This window comes from Girardinichthys multiradiatus, chromosome 4 (genome assembly GCF_021462225.1).
Source record: "Girardinichthys multiradiatus isolate DD_20200921_A chromosome 4, DD_fGirMul_XY1, whole genome shotgun sequence".
Taxonomy (NCBI): Eukaryota; Metazoa; Chordata; class Actinopteri; order Cyprinodontiformes; family Goodeidae; genus Girardinichthys; species Girardinichthys multiradiatus.
Genome location: NC_061797.1, coordinates 50,488,588 through 50,500,397, shown reverse-complemented (window position 1 = coordinate 50,500,397; position 11,810 = coordinate 50,488,588). Strand labels below are relative to the sequence as shown.

Genomic DNA, 11,810 nt, shown 5'->3' with positions numbered 1-11,810 from the left:
ACTGCTAAAAATATCTATATACTACCATAAACATGCATCAACAACACTTCTTCCAAACCACTCATGTGCTCAGCTGGATCTCCTCAGGGGTGTGTGCCATCACCCCTGCTGTTTATGCTCTACACTAACCAGAACCAAGTCAATCCAAGGTTAATCATTAAATTTACAGATGACTCTGTAATTGTTAGCCTCTTGCAGGACTAGGAGATGCTCCATGGACCAGCTTCAGACCAATTCTTTCAATGTTGCAACAACTCATACTTGCAGCTAAATGTTTGTAAAAACTGATTGAATTTTGAAGAAATCAACCTATGACTGCACCAACATTCATTAATGGTACAATGGTAGAGATTGTCGGCCAGTATAAGTATTTGGGCACCAATAAGCTTACTTTGGAGGCTAACACTGATGCTATCTGTATGAAGGCCAACCAGAGACTGTTCTATTAAGGAACACTACATGGCTTTAATGTTGATCAGTCTCTTTTAACTGTTTTATTTCTCTTTTATTGAATCTGTTTTAATTTCTGGAATGGTGTGCCGGTTTCCTAACGTCAGCATGGCTAATAAGAGCGTGGTTAAGGTCTGTACAAAGGTTGCTGGTGCTGCTTTGAGAGACCCTAGTCAGTCTTCCAGAACAAGAGCCATGAACAGGGCAACATCAATCTAGAAAGACCCTTGGCATCTTCTACACACTGAGTTCAGGCTTCTACCATCAAGAAGGAGGTGTACCTATGCCCAAAGGGCAAGATCAAGCCGGGTGAGACAGAAACAGGTGAGATCCTTTTGTTGTTTAGCTGTTGGGTGTTTAAATTATTCTAGAAGAACTATGCTACCTGGAGTTCTGACATAAGTTTGAAAATGTTTCAGATTTATTTTTTTGGTTCTTGTGTTTATTGTTGTGTGCAGACTTTGTGGACTCTGCTCCAAATTAATTACTCCTCGGGAATAAAGTATTCAGAGTCAGAACCAGCTTTACTTGCCAAGTATGTCACACAAACAAAGAATTTGGAGTTGGTTCCACTGAGCTCAATGAGGACATTTTTTCACAAATGCAAAAGGGACATACAAATATTTTTGTAAATATGTATATATGTGGTGTTTTTACAAAAGAGAAAGACAAGGTTGAATTTGTGCAAATTTGGACAAGGATCAATCTGGGTCTCTGACTGTTTAGTGTTCATCAAAGAGACAGTCTGGGCGAAGAAACTGTCTTTGTGGCAGCTGGTTTTTTGCAACCTGTGGCACTGACCTGAAGGTATACGTCTAAACAGATTGTGTCCAGGATGTGTGGGGTCTGCAGAGATGTTAGCTGCACTTCTCCTGACCCTAGATGGACGGAAGGTCTGCCCTGAGGACTGCAGACAGATCCTCATTTGGATTTCTTGTAAATTATAAAACTTTATGTGTTACGCCTCACAGTGAAAGTTTTCACTGCATGGGGGGCGGACTGTAAATTACGTCAGCTGTTAAAGCAGCTTCCTCATCCAGCAGGGAGTAAAGTTGGTGTCCTCAGATGACCCTGCTGGCTGCAGACATCACGGTCTCTGTGTCAATCTGAAACATGACATTAGTCCTGCTTTTCTCACCAAAACTGAAGCCTTAAAGAGATTTAATGGACGGATTATTTTAGCCCAGGGGATTTGTTCTGAGAACAACTTCTTTGACCCGGTCTCACAGTCCGGGCCATCTTCTGTAATCTGCAGCCAGCTGATCTAATTGCCTTTTATATGAATCCAATTGTGCCAAAAGAGATCGGATTAGCTTCCAGAGAGGACAGATCAGTGAGCAAGACATTTACAGATGACTTTGTCCAAATTAGATCGTCCACTTATCCACCCGACTGTCTTTTCAGGAGTTTTTTTATTATCCTCAACAGAATAAAAGCAGAGCTCAGAATCACTGACTGATGTACCTTGGTCCACTGATACCCTCTACCATAAGGATGATTAGATTTTCCCAGATCACAGCGCCATCAACAGCTTTGTCTCTGCTTAGCAGGCGTGTTAAAACTGCCACTGTGGAAGTGGAAGGAGACAGAGAGACTGCAGAAAGACAGAGAAGCTTCTCGTTGTTTTGCTCGTCTTTCTGCTCAGACTCCTCCAACAGGAGCAGGAGAGAACTTCACATCTGCACAGCAGATGTTCTGATGATTTTATCTGATTTAAGAAGGAAAACTTTACAAGCACAGTCAGCCTCTCAGGAAATGTTTAGTGCAATTCTGGGGTTTTGATTAGCAAAAACCTGTTTTGCAAAACATTTTTGTCTTAATTCTTCAGAAGGTTGAAGGCCTTTGCCTTCTGAATTTTTACAAACCCAAACAGAGTCATTGTTCAACTTGATTGGTTTTTAAATGTTTCAGAAAAGAACATCAAGTTTGGATTTATAGCCACCCTTCTATAATGGTGTACAAGCGTAATATGCTGATAACCAGGTTCCTACTGATGCATCTCAACAGGTTTATGGCTTCATACAGAAGAACCATCACACCTGAGAACCTGAAACGGTGTGGAATGTGGATCAAGGTCTGGTGAACCATTTCGGAGTTGTTTTGGCCATATGTTCTGAACCGGTTCTCCTGCTGAAAGACCCATTCTCAGTTTTCTGGCAGAGGCGACCAGATTTCTATTTGCAAAGTCCTTACATTGCAAAGAGTTCATGGTGCCATGCAGTCTAGCAACATTCTGAGGGCATTTGATGGAAAAAAGGGCCCACAGCATCACAGATCCTCTACCATAGTTACCAGTAGGTATGAGGTGCTTTTCCACATGTTCGTCCTTTGTTTCACAGCAGACCCGTCTGAAGAATTTTGAAGCTGAAAAGCTCAATCTTAGTCTTGACAAAAACACAGAGATCCAGTTAAAGTCCCAGTAGAGTTAAGGAACTCCTCATGTTTACGTTTGTGACAGTAGGACAGAAACAAGCTTTTTTTCTGGTGGTCTTCCCATAGAGACTTTCTGGCCTCAAGATGTCCCTCTTCTCTTTCCTGGCTCATGAAGATCAACACAAATCTGCTTTACTTGAATGAGATGACCTCTTGTCTTCCCCATTTTGAAAAGTGATCAAGAGAAATTGGCCTTGTTGTCATGTTATGACATATCGGCACGATTTACCGGCGTGAAGTCTGCAGATTTACTGACAGACTTACTAAAGCAGTTCAAATTTTTCTATTAATATTTTACATGAATTATTAAGAGTGCAAGAAAGTAATAATTTAACTAAACTTTTGGATTTTTATTATCTTGCTGCAATAAATAAATGTCTTTATATTTATAATTTTTAATACATCTTCCCCAGTCATTCCAATAAGTATATTGGGCAACATCAGACACAAAACGGTTCAGCATTATATGATCCTCTGGTGACAGACCACAGGAGCTGAAAGGTCAGAACATTAACCTGAAGGGATTATTCAGGGATGGAGATCATCATCAGGATTTTGGCAGCTCCTAAAGGCATCAAAAACCGCTCATCCAAAGTTCAAGCAGAAGCAGAGCTGTCACTCTAAAAGCAAAACTCCTAAAGCAGCACAGGACCCGACTTCTTGGACCCGGTGATGTCCCCAGGATGGAAGTCCTTGGAGATAACAAACATCAATTTAAATGACAGAAAACAGGACTGGTTGTTTATATGCAGATGCAGAGGTCATCTGCTCCTGAGAGGTGTTTGGTGACATGAACCTGAGTGATCTGGCCCAGTTTGGGATCATTCAGACCTGGAACCAAACAGAAACAGATTAGGGACCAGACGCAGTATGACTGATGCCCCCAACTGTTTAAGATGTTTGAGAGGAGCAGCTCAGCAGAGCCCTGAAGATCTGAATCTCAGTTGTTATATATCTAAAAAGTTCACATCACAACATTTCCTTCATATATAGAAAGTCTGGGCGGGGCTAGAGGTGAGCTGAAATCTGATTGGTCTATTTTGGTACAGCTTGACAGTGAATGGATTTCTAGTTTTATTTATGAACAGGAAGCAGGTTTGTTTTAGATGTCAACTTTCACTGTAATATATAGTAAACTGTTAAACTCTCTATGTTTACTTGTTATTAATATATAAATCTAAAATTAAAAAGAAATCCTGTGTTTTTCCTTTAAGACAGCAGTTGTATAAAACTCAGTGGAAAACGGTAATTCATTTTGTCAAGTAATTTTATTGGTAAGCCTGATTTCAGTTTGTTACACGACGGTACTGTTGCTGTGTTCTAGCCAGACCTGTATGTTTACATAGGTGAGCAACATAAAACAAACTGGTAATAAAATAAATCAATTATATTTTGTGAAATACAACATGCATTCTAATGAGGCTCGCTGTCCAAGTAAAAATACTTTTTAAAAATAACCTTTAAGCAGGTATTAAATATACTTTTCATTAAGACCACGTTTCTGTATTAAAACATGTTTTATTGGTCTGATTTAATATTCTGATCTGAAATGGAGTTTTAATGAAAATTCAACGTGGAAGACTCACCTTCATCGTCTCCGCTCCACCTGATGACTCCGCCATAGCGCTCCAATCAGAGACGGGTCCGCTCTTCTCCTCGTCCAATCAACTCCCAAGACATTATATTTAAAGACCTTCAACTTGGAAATCAATGCTCGTTGTTAAGCTTCGACCCTCCTCCTCCCCTTTCTCCTCCATCTGGCTCCCCAATTCCTTCAAACTTCTTCAGACCACTCCACCACCAGGATCGGATTCCCCAGGGGGAAGACATACCTAATCCTAAAAGGCTCTTACTAGCTCTCTTCATCCTCAGAGCATACGTCTTCCTCCAGAATCCGAGCGCCAAACAGATATTTTTATTAATAAACCTGCTAATCATAATCTCGTTGTTTCCCTCTTTTGTGAGTCTTTCCAGGTTGAAATGTGTTTTCAAGGGCTGTAGAAATTCATTATAATTAACACAAAGAAGGCTTGAAAACATCTGTTTGTGTGGAATTATTCTATATAAGGTGTTTATTTAGTAAATAGCAACTGAATTTTTTTTTTTTTTATTGATATTCTGATTTATTGAACAAAATTGGGTAAAATAGAACTGATTTATGTGAATTCCAGAGCAAATCTGCCCCAAACGTGACACACAAACTTGCAGTTTGGAAACGATTCTGCATTATATGAGCTGCTATAATTAATAAATGACTCATTGTTCTCTGCAGCTGTAGAGCAACATCTCCCAGCTGTGGCTCATTTAATTGCCTCTAATGGAGTATAGCCGATATTGATGTGTAGATGAGCAGTCCGTATTCCTTTAACCTCGCTGGTAGCTACTGGATGAAGGTTTAAATCACATAGGTCTATTATGTAATCTCAACAGTTTCTCCTGAGGTATTGAGTCTTACTCATAAGCCACGAGCCTAAATTCGCCTCAGCTCTGGGACAAGCAGGCTGGTCCATGCAGGTTATAATGACAGCTGCTGAGATGATGAGACAGGAAAAGAGAGCCTGCGAGAAGAAAGTCTCCTTCTTTGTCTTGCAGCTGCTTTTAACTTCTGTGCAAACAGAGATTTTGGTGAGGTCCCCACGGAAACAAGTCAGTTAATTTTTAGTCCATTAAATGTAAACGTTTTTCACCTGTCGCCATTTTTATTTCATTCAAAAAAGTGGATGTATTAAATATTGAATAAGTTAGCGCTGATTTTAAAGAGGGAGGAACATATTGAATGCTTTTTGCTGAACATTTAGCAGCAGAATGTTTTATACAAATGAATACATGGTGACAAATAAATAAAAAGTATAGAAACACCAGCAGACTTTATCTGCCTTTATTCAGATACAGTACTGTTGTAGCAAATGGAGATCAAATAAAGGGATGTTTCAGATGTTTCATGTTTCAGATTTTTTATTTAATGCTGCAGTTTTGTGTCCTTCAGTTGGAGGAATTTTTATCATAATGTAAAAACTATCTTCAAAGCCTATAACATATAATTATAACATTCATTATGCATTTTTTTTTGGTTGTGCTTTATGATTCTGGCTTTGACTTTGGTCTCTTTCCACTGAAATCCTTTGGTTTTCTTTTTTATAATTCAGCTGAATCATATAAAAACATCTTGTTAAACTAGTTATTAATGTAGCTATGTTTAATATACGTCAAGCAGGTGAACATATTTAAACCTATCTCTTATAATTAGATTAGACCCTCATTATGCCCATGCATCTGTTGCATATTACAAGTAAGACGACTGCATCGTCTCCAGGACGTTTGATGGTTTAAATCTGGTCTCTTTGTGATGCAGAGTCGGTAAAATGAACTCCACAGCAGCAGCAGCTGAAGGCACCAAGCCGTCTCCACCCGAGTTAGAACAGAAAGAGAGCAGACAGTTCAGGAGCAAAGCTCCCAAACGAAGACAGAAAGGGTGAGCTGGATCTATTTATTCAGACAGGAAGTTATCAACCAGCAGCAGAGTGAAAAAAGACTTTTCTGAAAACAGAGTTAACAACCGCGACTCGGCGATGGAAGGCCTTAATGGTGAGGTTGCCGGAAATTATCAGTGGATATACTGGTTTCTGTGAAACGCTTAACTGGTTTCTTTAGTTTGTCTGCAGATTCTGCGGTGGTTTGTCCCTGGGAGGAGTACGGAGACGTGGAGCTGAGTGAGATGGCTCAGTTTGGAACAGTTTAGACCTCTGAGCCGAGCCAAGCCGAGCTGAACCGAGGAACATTTCCTGCATCTCCTTTACCTCCTGAGGATGAGGAACAGAGCTTTACCCAGAGCAGAAACATTGCGGCTCTGCCATTAAAGCTTCAGAAGCATAATAATAAAATGTGATTCATGCACAAATGTTTATGATCATTTATGATCATACTTGCCAGACAAGCCTTACCAATTCATAATATTTGATACATCTGCTTATAAAGATTAATTTAATATACAACACTTTTATAATCTGTCTGTTTACAGAGAGGATTATAAAAATCTGTGAAATATCTTGTATTCTGCAATACAAAAACGACCTCTGCCTTTTCCCATTTACTCAGTTTTCATTCATCCTGCTGTTATTCACACAGAAGCACAGATGTTCGTCCATGTCTGCTAATCTGAATAAAGTTATTTTAATAAGTCTGTTTTGCTTCTTGTGTTTTTTTGTTTTTGTCCCCAGAAGAATCAGGATTATTATCTGCAGGGAATATGCTGATCTGAATGATCATACAGTCCCTGAATCTGTTACAGCCGATCTCTGCCAAGACTATTCCAACTAAAGATGTGATAAAGGCAAAAATCTTCAAGTCATCTTTTCATGCAGACTTCTTTGTTCCAAGCAACAAACTGCTTTGACCACTAAATAATGAACAAGTGTCTAAAGATTCCTGCTATCATCCTGTGAATGTTTCAGGAAATCCAAATCTTCAACACAGGGGTAATATTTTCAGTCAAGAGTTACCAAAAGGAAAAGGGAACAAAGTGTCTTCTTGAATATTAAAGCGTCTTCTGATTAGTAGAAGAATCCGCTGCAAAGCCACAACTATCATTCAACAAATGGAAATAATGCACCACTGCATTGTTGCTACATGGAATCAAGATTCAACTGTTTTTGTGGCTTCTCCCAGAAACACTGGTGAATAACCTGCATTTCAACTTGACTCAGATCCGTCTCAAACAAACCTGATTAAAGGCCTCTTAGATGGCTAAAGTTCACCAGATTACCAACAAACAACAGCATATCTACTCTTTATGCCTTACATGATGCATGTTCAACTGGATACAGATCTGTGCTTTATTTAGGCCTCTACAGCCCTTTTTAATTCAAACAGCTTCAAATTAGCTTTATTTAAGCAACACCTTTCAACCACAAGTGAAACTCAAAGTGCTGAACAAGCAAATCCACCAAATATATCAAGTAACAATATTAAAACATAAAGCAGTTAAAATTAAGACAACAAACAAAACTTTAAAACTCCATACGACAAAACAAAATGTTTAACGCAGGCAGTTCAAAAAAGTCTGCAAAGCAAAAATAACTAATTAAATATATAGTTGGTAAAAGGTCTTTGATAAAGTTTTCAGCCTTGTTTTAAAAGTTGGAGCTTGTAGATGTTCTGAGGAGGAAGCTGGGTCCAGAGCAAAGGGCAAAGGGAGCAAAGGGTAAGACAGGCCTGTAGGTCATACAAATATTAAAGGTCATCTTGTTTAATGGATAAATAATGCTGGGTGTCATCAGCGTAGAGGTGGAAGTTCATATTAATTTTCCTGATGATATCAACCAATAAGACCCTAACGGGATAATAATACTGGACCCAGCCCAGAACCTTGTGGATCACCATAAGAAACTCTGGTGAAAGTTGATGGCAGCCATTCTATGTTCAGTCTTTTTCTAACTGTTCCATTATGGACTTTAACATTTAACCTGCTAAGATGGACAGTGTAGAGCCTGAGATGGAGCTCTGCAGACTCTGGTGTTGGGGTGAATTTGCATGATGTTTACTCCTGGGCAGATTTGCACTTATAAATTATTTTTCTCTACAGAAGGATGGACTTCAGAAACTTTGTAAATGACCATACAACCCTTCCCAGATTGATGAGCAGAAACAGCCGCTACTCTGAGGTCATTGCTGATTTGTTTTCTAAGTTATAGTCAGAAAATACTTTAAAGTTTTAGTGCTGTTTTCTAAATTTGGGCTCACATTTAAAAATACTTCTTGTGAGAAATATTACATAATTGTGTCTGTGATGCTGGAATGAGGATGAGGCTGCAGTAAAACCAAGATGTTGCACACACACACACACACACACACACACACACACACACACACACACACACACACACACACACACACACACACACACACACACACAGGCACGTGTATCTGCAGATGCTGTTGAAAGGTTGCGAGGCTGATTCACCTCCTGCAGATTTGAACATGATCCGTGTTATGCAAGCTTTTATTATCTCTGTGACTCATCCTGTTATCGCAGAACAGACCACGTGTATGTGTGTGTCAGCTGTCTGTTATTTTCAATTAAAAGAATTGTAAGACAAAATGCTGCATAATAAATAATCTCTTTATAAGTAGTGCTTAAAGGCCTTTTAGAGAATAAAACCAACTGATTTCATTGGAAAAAGTGAAAGCAACTAATCTTGATTTTTTGCATCTCCATTTTAGATACAAACATCTTGAACTAAAATTAATCCCAACAAGCAGCTCCCAGGTGTTTTGAATTAATGAGGCTTAGTCATAAAACGTCCACCTCAGCGCTGAGATGGATTCTGATACCTGCAGGTGTATAAAGACACACGTAGGGTTGAGAAGACAGAAGACATAGACAGCAGGAAGAAAGAAGACTCCTTCTTTGTCTTGCAACTGCTTCTTATACTCTTGTCTGCAGACAGAAACTTCTTTAACATCTGGAAAACAAGTAAGTAGATTTTTGGGGAAATCAAACACATTCATTGTGCAGAACTGTTAATTTGTGTTTTTCTGCTAAATAAAATCAAATTATTCAAACTGCTGCAAATTTGGCCATTTATAGATTTATTTTCTATTTTGTTTTCTAACGTTTGCATGTTTCTAACTATTCCTTCACCTGAGTCTGAATTAAATCTGAGGATTTATCTGATTTTACTTTCTCTGTTCTTTCAATGTCATCGGCCCTCGAAGTACAATAAGAACTTTATAAAAGACTTCTCTGACTTTGTAACGGAAATTATACTAAAGGACACCCACTGCTGCTAATTACAGACCAATTTCTAAACTTATATTTCTTTTGAAAATCTTGGAGAAGGTAGTCCATACCCAATTAATGGCATATTTCAAAGAATATACCTTTATAAGAGGTTTTACAGTCTGATTTTAAATATTTAACCAGTACAAAATCAGCCCTTTAAAAAGTTTTTTAAATATATATTTTTAGCAACTGACTGGTGACTGTGTTGTCTTCATGCTTTTATATTTATCTGCTGCTTCTGACACGGAGGATGACAGGATCTTGCTTTCTTGTTTGGAGCAGTGGGGGGGCATCAGCAGTGCTGCTCTAGACCAGTTTAGATCACTTTCTGTGTCTGCTTTGGCAACCATGTGTCCTCCTCTGCTCCTCTTGTGTTTTAGCCCCCCTCAGGTATTGCCAGTTCTTTCTCAGTGGTATTTTTCATGTCTTTGTTACCACTCGGATGGATTACTATGTCTCACTTTCTAAAGAAGTCAGTGATTCCTCTATCTCTGAGTTTCACAGGGTACAGAATGATACACGGAGGTTTGACCATATTTCTCCTATTGTAGCCTCCCTGCAGTGACTGCCTGCACATTTTAGGATTCATTTTAAGATTCCTGTTCCCCCGGGTCAGCTTAAGGTTAATAAAGTTATTACAGCTGAATTTAACCAGCTCCTTTAAATGCGCCACAGGCTCATGTCCATGTATGACATGTTTTTTTTATACACAGTGGAGAACATGAATGCATCAGCAGTATCTGAGGATACTAAGCCCTATCTAGCTGAATTCAAGCAGAAGGAGAGCAGACAGTTCAAGAGCAAAGCTCCCAAACCTGGACAGAAAGGGTAAGTAGAGTCATTTTAACACTCAGGGATCAGCTATGCTTCTGCAAGAAAAATCATTTCTAACTGAGTCTTATTTCCCATCTAGGTTTAACAACATTCTGCCAGGGATAGATGGGCTCGATGGTGAGACTTAAGTCAAAATTTAGCCTAGAACTTTGTTATCTTGAACTGTTTCCTCATGTCTGGTTTGCTTTCCTGCAGATGCTGCAGTGATCTGCCCCTGGGAGGAGTTTGTTGACGTAGAGCTGAGCAATCTGGCTCAGTTTGGAACGGCCTAGATCCCACGCAGAGCTGGAAGCACATCCAGGAGGTGTCTGCTGAAGGAAAGGAATGTGCTCTAGGCTGCAGGAGCTGTTTCATCAACTGACTCTGCAGCAGTTGAGCGATTGTTGGTTTTTTGATTTATTTTTCAGCCAAACTGTACTTTCAGAAACCCATCTCACTCAATCATGTTTTTTTTTTATTTAATACACTGTGATGAAATACAGACATGACAGAAAGTGTTACCAGATTGTGCTGAAATGTTCATATTCTGCTTCAATATAAAAACAAACCTTAAACCTGAAACAAATCCTCACTCATGTCTGTCACCTTATAGTAATGATTGATTAAACGCTTTGCAAATGTCTGAATAAACATAAAAATTTGTACATAAATATTTTTTAGTCCACAAAGTTTCTTCATCTGGTCTCAGTGACTAAAAGAATCTAGATTAAATGTAAAATTTGCATTTATTGTTCATATCAACAATTTTCTGGCATCATTTTGGCTGATATTTGACGTCTTCTTGGCAGAACCGGTGGCTTTTAATCACAGTTCATGAACTGTATCTTGGTGTTTTAGAAGTCAAGTCAAACTGAGTTCTAAAAGCAGTTTAAAACTGAAGCCAATCAAAGTGCTAAAAAGGTCAACAGTAATCATAAACAAACTGACTAGAGCAGACTGAATGATGAATGTATTAATGAAACAAAACACAGAGCCATTAAAAGGATGGCCAACTGACTTAAAAACAGTAAAATACAGAATGATTACAAAAAAAAAAAAAAAAAAATAGGAGAAGCCAAGGAGAAATAATGAATCCCTAAAGATTTAAAACTCTCCGGGATCGAGGTCGATCTAATGTGCCTCGGGTCTTCAGCCAGATGTTGGGGACTTTGAGCAGAAGCTGGTTTGCCTACCTAAACGCTCTGGCTGAATTATAAAAATGTAGCGAGAGGTATTGAGGTGCCGGTCCATTAAGAGATTTGAAAAGAAACCGACTTTTAAAATTAGTCCACTAGCGCACTGGAAGCCAGTGAAGCAAAGCCAGAATAGCTGG

General features: G+C 38.9%; 2 protein-coding genes across 4 annotated transcripts; both read left to right on the top strand.

The window, feature by feature from the left end:
- Positions 1–6,245: 6,245 nt before the first annotated feature.
- Positions 6,246–6,707, top strand: LOC124866763 (retinal cone rhodopsin-sensitive cGMP 3',5'-cyclic phosphodiesterase subunit gamma-like). Its single transcript, XM_047362703.1, has 3 exons — positions 6,246–6,355; positions 6,431–6,468; positions 6,546–6,707. Exons 1-3 carry the CDS (start codon positions 6,246–6,248, stop codon positions 6,620–6,622), a joined length of 225 nt encoding a protein of 74 aa, XP_047218659.1. The 3' UTR covers positions 6,623–6,707.
- Positions 6,708–9,208: 2,501 nt separating this feature from the next.
- Positions 9,209–11,148, top strand: LOC124867309 (retinal cone rhodopsin-sensitive cGMP 3',5'-cyclic phosphodiesterase subunit gamma-like). 3 transcript variants are annotated; one of them, XM_047363697.1, is made up of 5 exons: positions 9,224–9,355; positions 10,216–10,275; positions 10,378–10,492; positions 10,578–10,615; positions 10,694–11,148. In XM_047363697.1, the coding sequence occupies exons 3-5, from the start codon at positions 10,386–10,388 to the stop codon at positions 10,768–10,770; spliced, it is 222 nt and encodes a 73-aa protein (XP_047219653.1). In that variant the 5' UTR covers positions 9,224–9,355; positions 10,216–10,275; positions 10,378–10,385; the 3' UTR covers positions 10,771–11,148. The 3 variants fall into 3 exon arrangements, with proteins under 3 accessions (XP_047219651.1, XP_047219653.1, XP_047219652.1); XM_047363696.1 differs by having other exon boundaries at positions 10,216–10,286; XM_047363695.1 differs by lacking the exon at positions 10,216–10,275 and having other exon boundaries at positions 9,209–9,355.
- Positions 11,149–11,810: the final 662 nt, after the last annotated feature.